We start from the raw sequence: 17,471 nt of genomic DNA, 5'->3' as shown, positions 1-17,471 counted from the left end.
AATGCAAAGAGGTTCTTTTCCACTTTTTCCTATTTTCATCTTTTTTATGATTATTTTAATAAAGTTCTGTGTTACCTTTATTCCTCATATATATATATATATATATATATATATATATATATATATATATATATATATATATATATATATACATACTAGCAAAAGTACCCGTCGTTGACTGGGTTCAAAAACAGCCTACAGAAAATGGACTCTGATTTATGAAAGTATGATAGGTTATGAAAATGAAGGGTTGTAAAGAGATAGCTTCGAATTCGGGGGTATCAAAACCAAAGCAAAATATGATGAAAGTAAAAATAAAATAGATAAACCCCATAATTTATTATACCATACCTGTTCACACTGAAACACTTATCACAATATTCTGTGGATCTATATTAAAAAACCTTGTTAAACTTTGTGATATATTTCCATTCTATGGAGGTCAGGCGCGAGCGAACACTCCATAATTTTATTATACCATATTTCTTCAAACTGAAACATAATTATCAAAGTATACTTACGCAGATAGATATGAAAAGTCTTTATTAAAGTTTGTGCCTATTTCCATTCTATGGAGGCCAGGCGCGAACAATTTTATTATACCATCCCTATTCAAGTTAAAACATACTTATCAAAGTATTCTTATGTACATATATATCAAAAACACTTGTAAACGTTTTTTTTAATTTTAATTTTTTTTATTTCCACACTTTGTGGAGCAGGCGCGAACGCAGACCCCACAATCTTAATGAACCACCGTTCTGCCAGATCAAACATACCCATTCCTGTGTCTTGATACATCTTCTATCATTATATCTAATCAGTTTTTTAAAATAGTCAACCATATAGGAGCCTATTCGTGACCACACACACACACACAGCTTTATATTATATATATATATATATATATATATATATATATATATATATATATATATATAATTATTTACTATAATAATTATTAAATACATACAGACATTAGTGTTTCATCCTTTTGGGAATCATCAGTGTAGGGTGTTACGATTAACACCAGTCGATAGTTTCGAACCTGGCAACAGAAGCCATCTCCAGCTTCATTAGCAAGGACCCAATCCATTCAGCCACCGTTAACCGCAAGAAATACTGTTGAAATTTAAACATTAAACTCCATATTTGCACATATTTTAAATCAAAGAGTCTTCTCAATTATTGAGACTGAATATAAAATATTACCTTTTCAGCTAATCCCTCATACTCTCCAGCTCTGATTGTTGCAAGCAATTTTCTCTTGGGTGAACGAGAGGCTTCACCATAGAGGAATACTGGAACAAGAGCAAAAAATAAAAATGGAATAAAATGCAATCATAATAAAAGGGGAAAACACAATAGGATATATATATATGTGTGTGTGTGTGTGCGTGTGTGTGTGTGTGTGTGTGTGTGTGTGTGTGAGTTCGAATATGTCTAACTGATAAGCTCAAATGAGGGCAAAACTCAAGTCTTGGACTTCCAATTTGTTGACTGTCATTGCTCTTGTTAGTCTGTGACGTTATTTGACTATAATCTCTCACATTCTGAAAATTATATATATACTAGAATATGTACCCAACGTTGCCCGATATAAAACATAATATTAATTTCCTTTAAAGAATAAAGTAAAAAAAAAAACCCAAAATACGGAAAAAACTGAGACATGTGCATGCGAGTATTATGTTTTTTCTAAACAGTTCACTTTTTGTAAGTAAAAGAAAATTCTTGAGTTAAAGTCGAAATCAAAACCTAAAGACGGTGAGTCAAGTACGATAACCATTAAACCAGCTTGCTACGATCTTAAAAAGGTGTTTTCAAACATCGTGAAACAGTGGATGAAAAGACAAAAATCCTATAACCCCCAATTACCAATTTTTCAATTTTGACTCCTTAGCAGACCTTTTTTTTTCCGGATGAGAACCAATTAAAAATCGATATTGCCCACGGTGAAAGTGCTCAATATCTTTAGTATAGCAGGTGTGTCCAAACAAAAATTCATGTCGACCTGTGCAACGCCGGGTATCCATGCTAGTGATATCTAAAACCTAGAATTCGACTGACTTTTCTTTATCACATAAATCAATAACTTTGTTCACAAATCTGTCAGAGCATTTAACCATAATTATTCTTTACTTGTTCGTTGTTACAAAGAATAAATCAGAATTATTAGATTGTGTTAACTATTCTACAACTTTCAAATTAAGAGAGAATATCAAATTCTTGTCCCTTTAATCGATTACTCTAAAGAGTAACCTAGACCTACGAGGTGCGTTCAATAAGTTTTCAGACTTTTTGGTACAGGCATTTAAAATTGTTGTAGACTTGAATATTTAGTATGTTATTACTATACATCGTATGAGATGATTGATTAATTTTTGTAATTTCAGGTTCACATGAACAGCTACAGTAGGAATTGGAATACACCCTACTAAAGCCTGATTGTCACAGGTGGTGATTTCAAAAATGCAATCTGAACAAGAGGACACTTCAGAAGAAAGATATGCAATAGAATTCTGTTTTAAACTTGGAAAAAATGCCATAGAAATGTACAAAATGTTTTAGACTGCTTTTTGGACCATCGTGCATGAATCGAGCATCAGTTTTGGAGTGGCATAAGAGATTCAACGAAGAACCTTTCATCATCCCATGAGACGGATGATGAGATGGATGATAAGATGTTCAAGAGATGTAAGGAAATCAGAACACTAGAGTTGATTGGCCAAATAAAGAATTTCATGGATAAGTACCGTAGTGTATTTATAGAGACAATAAGTGTACAGTTTCATGACCAAGATGGGCATCAAGACAGTTCCTCGCCCTTTCTATAGTCCAGACCTGTGACTTTTGATTATTCCCTAAGCGCAAGGAAAACCTTAGAGGCGGTTGTTATGAGACAATTGAGGAGATGAAAGAGGCTGTGACGAGGGTCATTGACACGCTAACACAAAAGGACTTTCATAGGGTCTTCTAGAAGTTGTTAGAATGGTACAAGTGCATTGCAGCCGGAGGAGATTACTTCGAAGGGGACTAGATTTTCATGTGTGCAATATGGCACCTTGTAATATGGATCATCGGTAAAAAAAAAAAAAAAAAAAAAAAACTCCACTGCAATTCATTGTATTTGATGGGATTCTATCGTTTCTCTGTCAATTTCTAATTTCAAGATACAAAGTTGAATGAACATTTGGAGGTCTCATTTTCAAGTTTTTCTTTTAAGAGAGTGTCCCTTTTAAGGTTTAGGTTTTTAAAGTTTCAAAACCTAGTAGGTGATACCCACCTACCAAACTTTCACAAAAAATCATTCAAATAGCTACAACCACTGTCAACAATTTTCCCTACTCTCTGTCTGTACCTAAATCTTTCCCAGAACTGCCTGCATGTGAAACACTGTTTCATTGGCCTACTTCCCTGTTGATTACAATATGGTAGCCTTCAAGTCCAATGTAAACAAGTTCTTATTGAGCTGTCTCCTTAAATAATCAAATTCTACCCAATTAACACCATTAATGATTACTAAACTACCACCTTACATTCATTAACTTTTTCCCTTGAGTTAAGTCGACAATATACGGCATAATCACGCTGACACACTGGTTCTCGTTATATCACCAAAGTTAAGCAACATTGAGACTGGTCAATACCACATGGGTGACCAATTTGGCACTGTATGTTGGAGGACGTCGACACCTCCCTGCGAGAGTTGCAAAATCCTAATGTCGTCATCTCCCCTGACAGGGATATACATGCAGCTGGGGACCGCTTGTGAATTTCATACTCCCATGAAACTTCCTCCTTTGGAGGAAGCCGGTTAAACCTGCATAAGATTAATGCCATTTCTATATCCTCGAATGGCCTTCGAACCTTGATAAGTGGTGACTCCCTTGTAAAAAAAAGAACAATTTTCATTTATGAACAGAAGCCTTATCCCCAAGTGGCTTCCGGGCCTTGATAAGTGGTGACTTCCATGTAAAAAAAGAAGCCATAGTCGATGTTCTGCTCATCACTCCTTCTCATGTCAGTGATGTAATGAAAATTAAACACCTTGAAAGCATTTGGCCCTGATCTTACCCTTGCCATATTAAGAAAAATGCTCTGCTGAGCTATCTCTTATTGTCTCCAAATTCTACAACAAATTCTCCTTCCCTGATAGCTGGAAAATTGCCTCTTTTATGCCAGTGTTCAAGAATTATAGTGTAAGAACTAATCTGCTCAATTATCGCTCCATGAGTCTCCTCCTCCACTAACATCTTTGAATCGTTAAGCAATCTAAGGCTAGTCCACTATCTCATAATTTTTTTTCTGACCGTCATTATGAATTTAGACAAGATGTTCTACTACGGATATCCTGATGATAATCTCTGAACGTATATAAGGTAAGTTTAGCAAAGGCGGTCGCCATTGATATATCCAAAGTCTTTGACAAAGCCTGGTATGAAGGTCTCATAAAAAATTTATCGTATGGTACGACTGGACGAACACTTAGTGCAATCAGATATCTCTTAGACAAAAGAAAAATTCAGGCTGTCTTTACATAATTTGGAGGGAGGAGTAATTTTTGGAAGAGCTAGTTGCAGAGAAACATTTTAAAGGAAAACATTTTTAGCTAATCCTCATATGTGTGAGATCGACAGCTATGTTACATGATAAACAAAAAAACAAAAACAAAAAAAAAAAAACGAGTTCAAAAGTAAAAATTTACAAAAGAGATATTTTGTACATGTTTTAAATGTGAAAGTTTACATAGATCTGAAGACATATCAGGTTGTTGCATAAGTTCCCGCCGTTTCATAATTTTTTTTTTTTTAAAACATGTTTTGATATTTGGCAAAGTGTCATGGAAAGCACATATTCTGTTCTACAAGATGATGGTCATCATTTTTTTTTTTTTGCTCATATAATTTTTTCTCGTTTTTCAGAACCGTCAAATAGATTGTCAAGTAGATAAAATAATCACATTTTCGACAGCTCCTTCTTTTCGCCTTTAATCGAGGTCAAAAAGCGAGTGAATTGATCAAGGATATTTGTGCCGTATATGGAGAAAACCCTATAGCTGAGAGAACTGTTTGAGATTGGTTTAACAGATTCAAACATGGTAATGTCGTAGCTATCCGAATCATTCTGTGACGTAGCGATTCATATCAAGCCATATCAATGATTGCTCTGCTTGTTCGACGCGTCTCTAATTTTGTCATGACACATTTTTTATGAACAAACACCCTGCCTGTGCTAATAACTTCTAATCTTTAAATAATGACCTCTAATTTCTAATTCTATATATTGCACTGGCCACAACTGCCAGTCCATCTACGAGCGGCCTATTAAACAATACTTATGAGGGTGTATATGAATGAGTTGAAATAGCAATTCCAAGCCCGACAGATCACAGATAGATGGCTGAGGAAAGTCTGAGATTTTGGCTCACCTGTTTATTGAAGAAAAAAACTATCTTTGCAAATTTTAGCAATATTTTAAAATCCTTGTAGGAAAAGCGGGGATTCATTAGCTGAGATAAGGGAGAAGTCTGACGCGATAATTTAAAGGTCGTGAATTATCAACGGGTCTGAAAAATCGTAATCAAAATTAAATTACGTAAATTACATTTGATTAAAAGTCATTTGTAATGAGTATGCGCGAAACATTTTAAGCCTTTTCATTTTGGACACCGAAGTGTAAACATGTCCACTACAAAATAGTATTTTTTACCACGAAATTAAAAAAAATGTTCTCTTCATGCTAATTATAAAGCTGTTGGAGCTAGGCAAATATGGAAATTGACATACCCAGGTACTGTACCCACATCGCTCTAGTGTGATACTATCGACGTACTCCGCAAATGTTAGGAAGTAAGAAAAAAAAAAAAAAGAAGATATTACTCATCTGAAAACTTTCAAACTTAATGTTCAAAATGAATAAACGTTCAAAGATCGCACAGTGATACCATCCCCGCAAAGTGTTCGGAATTTAAGAAAAAAGAAAAAAAAAAGAGAAGAATATAACAAGATTTGTTTATCAGCAAAACAATAGAGAGGAAGTTGTTCCCACAACGCACACAAAAGCTGACATAGTCATGGTTTTAAACTGTGGCAGATGACTGGAACAAAGAACAGTTTTGCAAGAGTTTAGGAACAATTGCGGATAGTCTTGGGTTTGCGATGATTGACGAAAGTTATAGTTGATTACATTATCCAGTTTGAGATAGTTGGCAGCTTGAAGCTCCCTTGAGAGAGTTCAGAGAGATTGGATTAAAAACTGAGCGAGAGTAGAAAAATTGCTAGAGACTGACGCGACCAGACAGCTAGCAGTGGAGAACATTTGGGGTTCCTCCTTCTATATTACACGCCACCCAGAGCTTGACTCTACCTTCGTAATATAATAAGAAGGCCGAGGAACTAAAGTCATGTAACCTGCTGACGTCATTGAATTTGGTCTATTAAATCTGGTCACGAGTCCCAAAAAACGACTGGATGTAGATAACGTTTAATTACAAAACCAAAAGAAGATAACAATTTTCGGGGACATCCAGAGCTTAACTGATTTACATAAATTATTCGTATTGTGTTGTTTTATTGTATTGTGTTGTTTTATTGTATTGTGTTGTTTTATTGTCGTGTGTTTTATTGTCGTGTGTTGTTTTATTGTCTTGTGTTGTTTTATAGTTTTCTGTTGTTTTATTGTCTTGTGTTGTTTTATAGTTTTGTGTTGCTTTATTGTCTTATGTTGTTTTATCACAAAGGTAATCGTGTTACACAAGGAGCGGATGTAAACTAGAAGAAAATAATAATTTTAAATTATTGAAAGATTATCGGTTGAATTCTTTTTCTTACCTGGAACATGTAGTTCTTCGGCCAACCTTTGGCCAAATTCTTCGGCACATTTAACACAATCATCCATTGTTGCATTCCGTACAGGAATGAATGGACAGACATCCAATGCACCTAATCTGGGATGTTCACCTAAGAAATAAATAAAACGATTTTACAAGAACTTATTTTATCGTCGTAAATTACTAGCTGTTAAAAATGTAGTATTACGGCCGCACTCGGAAGAATGATAACACTTTTATTCATAAAAATATAACAGTTTTATTGTGAGTTTTGCTGATGAGCGACGATGAGTCCGAGAAATATAGAGGGATGGAGGGTTGATAGAAGACGCGCACACAGGAATTTGACAACTGACTCTCAGACTCTGCTCGCATCAAAAAGCTACTAACTCAATTCAGGCGGTTGTTATGTAATCGCCAGTCACCTTCGACATTTGATATCTCTCTCTTTCGACAATCGATCCTGAGCCTCTGTCCAGTAGAGCTGCATTCGCTATTGATTTATCAAATTTGTCCCTTTCAAAATTTCAGTTATTAATTTTGTTTGACGTCCGATCGTCGTCAGCTCCATTTGTTCTTGTTTTATCTAAATGGCTTTTCGAAATTTTAATTATTAATTTTGCTTGACGTCTGGTTGTTGTTTTCGGGGATTTCCGATACACACATCTTTGATTATTCAACAAAAGCAACTCAACAGTAAAGAAATAGATGTGAACAAACCAAGATCAAACCCGCTTGATGATAATTTAATGAATCAAATCGAAAATGCTCACGCAAAAGAAAGGAAAATGGAAGAAAAAACACACAATAATTATATGCACCGATTTTATTGAAATGCTAAATAAACTATTTACAAATAGAACAAAAAATGCTTATTTAATAACATTTATGTATACTAGTCTATGAAATCAAGGGTGACTTTACGACTGGGTTCGAATCTCACGACTGGCAGTAATTATCATGTCCTACACTGATGATTGTGCAAGCATAAAACACTAGTGTGTATAGATATAAAATCAATGTTTATATTGCTATTTATTTGCTTCCCAACGAAAGCAAAATGTGACACAAGGTCGTTTATAATGTGGGTGTGGGGGGGAAACCAGCTCCCTCCAAAGGGACACTCTAGACATAGGCAAAAATAAAAATTGCCTTAGTATAGAAGGGTTTCTTCTACATTGATTAAGGACAAATTAACTTGAGTGTAGCATAAAAACAAATACTAAAATATTATCGTAATATTTGGCCTTCGGGCCGGGATCAAAGTGTAGTATCTGTTCCGGCAGATACTGCAAGCTATGACTAGCAAAGACCAGATGTGGGGGCAACCCCACATGCCTGACCTTTAACCAGCTCCCATTTCCCACCTCTCGGGAGCTGGTCCCCTTTTCCCTTCCCTCTCCCTTCACTCCTCACATTAAAAATTGGCCTTGTGCCTAATTTGCTCGGTGGGGGAGCAAATAAATACCATCTGTTCCGGCAGATACTGCAAGCAAAGACCATATGTGGGGGAAACCCCACATATAATACCTTGGTCAATGTAGGGGAAACCCTTCATACCAATTGTCACTATCCAGCTCCCCTACTCCCTGGGGAGTTGGTCCCCATTTCCCCTTCACTCCTCACATTAAAAATCGGCCTTGTGCCTAATTTGCTCAGTGGGGGAGCAAATAAACACCCTGTTCTGCAGATGCTGCACTTAAGATAATTTGTTCGAGTCAATGGAGGGGAAACTCTCTATACTGGAACAATTATTATTTTTGGTAACCAGAGTGCCCCCCTTTTTGCCTACTTTTAGGGGAGCTGGTTTTTACCCCACATTAAAAACGGCCTTGTGCCTAATTTGCTTTGGTGGGGAAGCAAATAAATACAATAAAAAAAATATCCTTTAAGCAAGTTGAACCCAATATCCATAAATAAATTTGAAATATGCGTATTTACTTCCATTGACACAATTATAACGCAGCTCTGTAATGGAGTAACTTTTAAAAGGGGCTAATATACTCGAACTATCGTTGACACTGGGTGACGCGCTTGTTGATGTAAATAAGTAGCCCTCTTAAAATGATGCGTGGAACCATCTATTAAGAGAGAGAGAAAGAGAGAGAGAGAGACCGCGCGAGCGGGCCGATGTACATCTCTCTCGAAGAGATTGGATTTATTTACTTCCCCACTGAGCAAAGTAGACAGAAGGCCGTTTTTTTTAATGTGGAGAGTGAATGGGGACCAACTCCTCGGGAGTAGGGGAGCTGGATAGTGACAATTGGTATGAAGGGTTTCCCCATCATTGACCAATAACTGATTGCTACAAGAGCAATGGTCTTATATGTGGGATTGCCCCCCCCCCCCCACATATGGTTTTGCTTGAACCTTGGTGCCCAGCCTCCGCAGGGACTGGGCGAGTTCCATCTCTCTCGAAGAGATGCTTGGACGCATTTGTTGTGAAGGAACATAACTGGCTATACACCGGTTACAAACTGTATATATATATTGGACTGTTTGGCAGACAGCGGCAGACAGCGGCAGACAAGCAGTCGCAGTAAGACGGATAGTCATACGTGTTGATTATCAGACTTTCTTCCCCATACTTGTTACTATGTACTTCTATTTACCTTAGGCGAGCAGCCTTACGTTTCTGTATTATAAATAAACCCCATTACACATACCACTCGGTGTAACTCACGTTTGTCTTTATTTCCTAAGTATTTAGGAATATAACAATGGCGACGAAAGGATGTTCTTTCTCTTAACAGAGATAAATTACCGTACCAAGGACTGTGTACAATGCAAGGATTTTTTGTTTTACGAAAAAAACAAACTACACAAGGATTTTTGACCACGTGCGTCAATGAATTTAAAAATTTTTCCTACCTAAAGTAGCGAAAAGTACGGATTTTTCTTCGTAAAGAACTCACAAGAAATTATAGAAACATGTTCAAGGTAAAGTGGAATTTATATTTATTTTGACAAGTAAAAAAAAAAAAAAAAAAAAATGGTCGCAAGTTGAATTCGAAACTACACTAAAGGATTACGAGTTTCGAAAGAAAAAATATAAATACAACGACTATTGTACCATTTTATGCCACGTGGGAACGGCAGCCATATATTTTTTTTTTTTGGAAAATTAATTGTTTGTTATTGCCTTTATATAAATAATTGAAACTATTTGTCGTGGGAAGTAAGAAATATTTTGTGTATGAACTTACGTTGTTGGAAAAAAAAAAAAAAAAAAAAAAAAAGAAAAAAGAATTATTTTACAAAGCCTGTTGAATTACTATGGATGAACTTTGTTGAAACGTGTTGTGTCTGCATATTGCTACTAATTTACGATATACGTAAATTTACGATTTTTCTTTGGAATTATTGTGTAGAATTCGAAAAGACATTTTTGTACTAGAAGCTAACATGGAACAATTAGCAGAGTTAACTAAGGCTCTAGCCCTTAGCATCCAGGAACAGACAAAAATGACTCAACAATTTTTAGCGCAACAACAACAACAACAACAACAAATTCAACAACAACAGCTACAGCAACAGCTGCAACAACAACAAGAAAGAACACAAAAAAACTTTAGAGGCACAACAAGAACAAACAAACATACTACAACGACAAATGTCGACACAGCAAAAGAATTTAGAAAAGCTAATTCTAACGTCGACCGGGAAGAAGACTAATTTTTCTGCCGAGGGTATTTCAAATTCACTAACGGAATTTCGTTACTCCCCGGATACTGGTGTTACTTTCCCTGCATACTACAGAAGATACGAAACAATTTTTACGAAAAGATGTTTAGACTGGACCGATGAGGAAAAAGTTACCCTGCTACTACAAAAACTGGGTACTGATGAAAACACCAAGTATGCAAATCTAATTCTACCAAAAAAACCGGAGGAGGTTTCGTTCGAGGAAACAATTAGTACCTTGTCGAAAATATTTGATAAAAGGGATAGCCTATTTCACTCTAGATACAAATGTTTGAACATTCAGAAGGCAGAAGCTGAAGACTATCTAGAATATGCTTGCACTGTGAACTGTTTATGCGAATCATTTAAATTGAATGAAATTTCCGCAGACCAATTTAAATGTTTAATCTTTGTACAAGGTCTCACAGCACCAAGGGACAAAGATATACGTTCACGGATCCTAACAATTATGGAGGCGGATCCTAACATAACATTGCAAAAAGTCACTGAAGAGTGTCAACGTCTGATTAACATAAAGAAAGACAACACTCGCATTGAAGAGAAAAATATTTTTAAGGTGCAGCAAGTAAAAAGGCAAGGGACCACAAGAAAGTCCAGGTTCCAAGAACACAGGATCCTTAAAGGATACAAAGACCCAAAGCTAAAGTGTAAATGTTGTGGTAGTTTAAGACACAACAATAAGACCTGCTGGTTTAGGAACAAAATATGTTATGAATGTGGTCTCAGAGGTCACAAGGGAACATACTGTGCCCAGAAGAAAAGACAAGGGACTGATAATGTAAATACGCTTCGCATGAATAAAGAAAAAAGCTGCGAAAGACGGAAATATGTTGATGTTCGGATAAATGGACATCTGGTTACATTGCTTCTGGATAGCGGTGCAGATATTAGTATTATAAATGAAGATATATGGAAAAGGATAGGTCGACCTGAATTAACGAAAACCAGAAAGACGGCGAGAAGTGTGTGCGGCAAAAGATTAGAGTTCAAGGGAGAATTAAAATGCAAAGTGACATTCGCTAACCAGACTCATAAATCCAAAGTGTACGTCGTACCAGGAAAGAATACATGCCTGTTTGGGGTAGATTGGATTGTCCTGTTTAATTTATGGGAGAAACCCATAAATTCGTTTTGTAACGTTTTAACTGCAGAAAAAGCAAACCAAAGGGAAGACTTCCTGAAGGATTTGAAAACTGAATTTCCCAATGTTTTTGCCGAAGGACTAGGACTCTGTATTAAGACAGAGGCAAAATTTGAATTAAAGAAAAATGCCACTCCAGTATTCAAACCTAAAAGGAATGTGCCTTTTTCAGCGATGGACGCAATCGAAAAAGAGTTGGATAGACTTCAACAACTGGAAGTCATTGAAAAAGTTAACCACACAGATTGGGCAAGTCCAACCGTGTATGTAAAGAAAAAAAATAACAGAATAAGGGTCTGTGGAGATTTTTCAACGGGTTTAAATGACTGTCTATTGGACCATAATTATCCCCTTCCGTCCGCAGAAGATCTGTTCTCTAAGCTTAACGGAGGAAAAATTTTTTCTAAGATAGACCTCTCAGATGCTTACTTGCAAATTAAGATCAGCGATGAATGCTCCAAATACTTAGGCATAAATACTCATAAGGGCATTTTTAAGCTAAAGAGGCTTCCTTTTGGATTAAAGGTTGCTCCTGCTATTTTCCAGCAAATTATGGACACGATGCTGGCAGGGTTGGAATTTTCAATGGCCTACCTTGACGATATCCTAATTAAAAGTGAAAAGTTGCAAGATCATAAGAAGCATGTAAAAGAAGTATTCAAAAGAATACAGGAATTTGGTTTTAAATTGAGCCCAGAAAAATGCGATTTTTTTATGAAAAAAATTAAATATCTAGGTCAAATAATCGACAAAGAGGGTCGAAGACCGGATCCACAAAGGACTGAAGCAATTGAAAAGATGCCTGCTCCAGATTCAGTGACAAAATTAAAATCGTTTTTGGGATTAGTTCAATACTATGCAATTTACATCCCTAACATACATAATTTAAGAGCTCCTCTTAACGAGTTACTGAAAAAGGGTGTTAAATGGAACTGGAATAAGGAATGTGAATCTGCTTTCCAAAATATCAAAAGATGTCTACTGTCAGACTTAGCATTGGCACATTTCAATCCAGAAAAGGAACTAATACTAGCAACGGACGCCAGTGATTACGGTGTTGGCGCTGTATTACTTCACAAGTATGAGGATGGTAGGACAAAAGCTATCGCCCATGCTTCAAGAACGTTGGTTGCAGCGGAGAAAAATTACAGCCAAATTGAAAAAGAGGCGCTGTCGATAATATTTGGAATTACAAAGTACAATCGATTTCTCCATGGACGATCTTTTATTTTGCAAACCGACCATAAACCCCTACTTACCATATTTGGATCAAAGAAAGGCATTCCCACACATACTGCGAATCGATTACAGAACAAGCTAGGTAACATACAAATATCCGTGCATGAGGTCGCCAAGCTAATAAAAAACCTAGATTCCAGAAAAGCAACTGGCCCTGATGGCATCCCAATTATAGTGTTAAAAAAGCTTCAACCAGAACTTGCTCCCATACTTACGAAACTATTTAAGCGCTGCCTTAAGGAGAAGTGCTTTCCGACCCCCTGGAAGACCTCCTCAGTTTGCCCTGTATTTAAGAATTCAGGTGATAAGTCATCTCCCTCTCAATACAGACCAATAAGTCTTCTCTGTGTTATGAGTAAGTTACTGGAATCAATATTAAATAGAGAAATAGTAAACCACCTCAGCAGGAATAACCTTCTTAGTGACACACAATATGGTTTCCGCTCTGCAAGATCTACCGCAGATGTGCTGACGGTTATATCCCACAGGATTAGTGAATCTCTTGACAAAGGCTTCCTTTCTAGGGCAATTGCTCTCGACATATCAAAGGCCTTTGACAAAGTATGGCATAAGGGTCTACTTCACAAGATTTCCAGCTACGGTATAACTGGAAATGTTTTCTCAATCATTAAATCATTTCTCTCTGATAGGCTCATAAGAGTAGTGGTAGATGGACAAAAATCGGAGGCCTGCAATATAAATGCTGGAGTCCCTCAGGGGTCAATCCTGGGCCCAACTCTCTTCCTGATCTACATCAATGACCTCCCTAAACACATACTTAAATCATTCGTTGACATCTATGCTGATGACACGACCATCTACGGCAACACATCAAAGGCTGTAAATGACGAAGTTCTCTCGGATTCTCTCTCCTCTGATCTCGAGCGCGTGGTTCAGTGGGGGAAGATGTGGCTAGTTACCTTTAATGCATCCAAAACCAAACTCCTATCCTTACATCATCAACGCTCTGATCCCCAGCTGGCATCAATTGTGATGGATGGCTCTCGTCTGGGTGAGGCCCCGTGTTTTGACAAGCTTCTGGGTTTGACCTTTACTCCTGATCTGAAATGGAACACGTACATCAAGTCTGTGGCCAAGGTCGCAGGAAAGATGGTGGGATCCTTCTACCGCTCCAGAAGATATCTCACTACTGATGCAATTCTCTATCTATATAAAAGCCAAGTACGGCCAAGGATGGAATACTGTTGCCATATCTGGGCAGGAGCTGCCAAAAACAGCCTATCATGCCTTGACAGAGTACAAAATAGACTTCGTGGTTTAGTGGGGGATGCCCTTTTCTCTACCCTGCAACCCCTCTCCCACAGAAGAGACGTTGCGAGCCTATCCTTGTTTTATCGTTATTTTCATGGCAGGTGCTCGTCTGAACTCCAATCCCTGGTCCCCCCTCGCCAATCTTTCACGAAAAACACCCGTCTAGCTGAATCCACTGTGAAAAATTTCCCCCACTCTATATCTGTGCCTAAATCAAAACGCGGATTTCATGAGCAAAGCTTCTTTCTTAGAACTGCACGCCTGTGGAACTCTGTTCCGTCTGCCTGCTTCCCTCCGGACTACAACTTGGATGTCTTCAAGTCTAATGTAAACAAATTCCTAATGAACCGCCCCCCTAATTAAACACTTCATAAAATCTCCTCACTAACGTGATGTACTTACAATAACCATTATCCCTGAGTGGCTTCCGGGCCTTGATAAGTGGTGATCACTGTGTAAAAAAAAAAAAAAAAAAAAAAAAAAAAAAAAAAACCCTCTTAAACTATCAGTTTAAGATGGAACATGTATCCTCAAAAAAGTTAGGACACGCAGATGCATTATCACGGTTGATCCCTAAAAGAAGCGAAAGTTTCGAAGAAACGGTAATTGCTGCGCTTAAAGACGAAAGTGAATGTACAAGTTCAATGTGTAATATGATACGTGAACTTCCGGTAACTTTCGAAAAAATAAAAAAAGAGGCAGTAAATGACATTTTCATTAAGAAAATGAAAAATCAATTGGGATGGATAAAAAAAAATAAAAAGGTAGATCAAACAACGCCTTTTTCCATCTGTGAAGATGTGCTCATGTATGGTGAGAGGATCGTAATTCCACTAACGTTACAGAGGAAAATTCTGAAGGAATTTCATACAGGTCATCCGGGCATTTCGAGAATGAAATCCCTTATGAGAGGATATGTGTACTGGCCTGGTATGGACAAGGAAGTTGAAAAATGTGTCAAGACATGCAGAGGATGTCAATTAGCAGCTCGAGATCCTCCAGTAAAAACGACGCCATGGCCAAAGACGGACCTACCCTGGTCACGTCTGCATATTGATTATGCGGGACCTATAAATGGTTATTTTTACTTGATTATTGTAGATTCTTTTTCAAAATGGCCAGAAATATTTAAGTTTAGACATCCAACAGCAAAAAACACTGTGAGTGCGCTTAATGAAATTTTTAGCCGTTTTGGAGTGCCAAAAACCTTAGTGAGCGATAATGGAACAGCATTTACTGCTCATGAATTCAAAGAATTCTGTGACTCACTAAATATTCTACATATGACAACACCTGTGTACCATCCACGATCGAATGGGTTGGCCGAAAAATTTGTAGATACGTTTAAAAGGGCACTTAAGAAAAATCTTACTACGGACACAGACGAACAATGTATTCAAACATTTTTAGCAATTTACAGGGTGACACCAAATCCTAATAATAATGTCAATTCTTCCCCGGCTGAGCTAATGTTTGCAAGAAAGATAAGATCTGTCTTCGATAGGCTGCTACCAGAGAAAAAGAAAGTTTTCAAAAAAGAAAACCTTAATACCAAGTGCTTCTCCCCAGGTGAAAATGTATATTTCAAAAATTTTCAAAATGGACGAAATCAGTGGGTTGAAGGTATTATCAAAAAAAGGATTGGGAGCATGGTCTATACCATCCAAGGATTAAGTTTTGTCTGCAAAAAGACACAGAAATCAAATACGTCCCAGACTGTCTCCAAATGTGGAAGAGACACCAATGGAAACATTGTGCGATATTTTTGATATACCAAAACCAGCGTGTGTACCGCAAACAATGAATATTTCGCCTGAACCGACCATACGGGCTGGACAGAAACCTTTACCCCGGGTAACGCTGACCAGAAGGAAAAGCGCAAGAAAGAGAAAAGTTACCAGGAGATTAAGCCCTGACCCTAAAAGGAAGAGGTATTTAAGCTAAAATCAGGAAGATTTCAGCTTCAGGGGGAGGTGTTGTGAAGGAACATAACTGGCTATACACCGGTTACAAACTGTATATATATATTGGACTGTTTGGCAGACAGCGGCAGACAAGCAGTCGCAGTAAGACGGATAGTCATACGTGTTGATTATCAGACTTTCTTCCCCATACTTGTTACTATGTACTTCTATTTACCTTAGGCGAGCAGCCTTACGTTTCTGTATTATAAATAAACCCCATTACACATACCACTCGGTGTAACTCACGTTTGTCTTTATTTCCTAAGTATTTAGGAATATAACAGCATTCAAAAGAATAAAGAATTTCATACCTTTATGTCGACTCATGTCAATCAGTTTGTGCGCCTCTCGTGCGGCGTTTAGAGCTCCTTCGATGACAGCTTCCGGTGAACCGACAAAGGTATAGACAGTTCTGTTGGCCGACGGACCATCGTCGACATCCAGTAAAGAACATCCTGGGGTCTTTGAGATAGCATCGGCGATGGCGTTTACAATCTGAGGGAAGAATGCGAAATGTTAAAAAAGTAAACCACATTTTGAACAGATTCTACAGCTACGAATCTAGTCTTTCTTTCTCTAAATGCTTACAGAGACATTGAAAAATATGAACGTATTGCTTGTACAGTGATTGAACTCATAATCTTAAGATTCAGAGAATTTTTAGTTTTATCTGTTCCCCTCTTTCCCTCATTCCTCATCGCATTTGTCTCTCCCCCAATCTAATAAATTCAGTGGGCAAAGATTATCGGACTTTTGCTATTATATTGATTGGAGATTGTATATTTTTTGCTAATATATACCTACTCCCACACCTAAAGGAGACGGTAATGGCCAGGAATATCTGGAAGAATGGTATGATAGTGAATGAACATATACTGCGCTGCCTCCACTAAAAGGAGAAGATAATGCCGAGGAAGACGATATCGTGGTAATGAATGAACATATATTACACAGCCTTCCATCCCAAAAGAGGAGATGAGACTTAAAAGTCCAGTGTGGAACGATAAAATTTTCGCCCTAGAAAAGACGACATGATTTCATTTCCGTTTGATGAAAACCGGTTTTCTTTTTTTGTTGCAGACCATCTACTAGTTGGCCAGTTGTGTACAAATCCCAAGAGCGATAGGCGCCTTCTATCATTTCTAAAACTGACACACTGTTCAACGAGCGAGATTGGAGATACGCGACTGTACAACTCCTGCTCTGTACCGATCCAAAGTATGATAACAGGACCATTTCCAGCACCTTTAAAATGCATCACTGGGTTGCCATGAATTACAGGGATGTGCCCAGGGTAATGAAAACAAAGTTCCCGGCC

At 37.4% G+C, this 17,471-nt stretch overlaps 1 protein-coding gene across 1 annotated transcript in view; it reads right to left on the bottom strand.

Moving 5' to 3' along the window:
- LOC145263785 (formimidoyltransferase-cyclodeaminase-like) overlaps positions 1-17,471 on the bottom strand; it is a 75,502-nt gene that overhangs the window by 45,210 nt on the left and 12,821 nt on the right. Inside the window, exons 2-4 of the mRNA XM_080120840.1 lie at positions 16,465-16,648; positions 6,834-6,962; positions 1,213-1,301 (exon numbers count right to left, since the gene is read on the bottom strand). Of these exons, the coding sequence (XP_079976966.1) occupies positions 1,213-1,301; positions 6,834-6,962; positions 16,465-16,648 (402 nt within the window). The remainder of the gene's footprint in view (positions 1-1,212; positions 1,302-6,833; positions 6,963-16,464; positions 16,649-17,471) is intronic.

The sequence above is a fragment of the Euprymna scolopes genome, chromosome 39, assembly GCF_053919585.1.
Source record: "Euprymna scolopes isolate OS-2025 chromosome 39, ASM5391958v1, whole genome shotgun sequence".
Taxonomy (NCBI): Eukaryota; Metazoa; Mollusca; class Cephalopoda; order Sepiida; family Sepiolidae; genus Euprymna; species Euprymna scolopes.
Note: the sequence above shows the minus strand (reverse complement) of the source record. Positions and strands in the feature narration are given on the sequence as shown.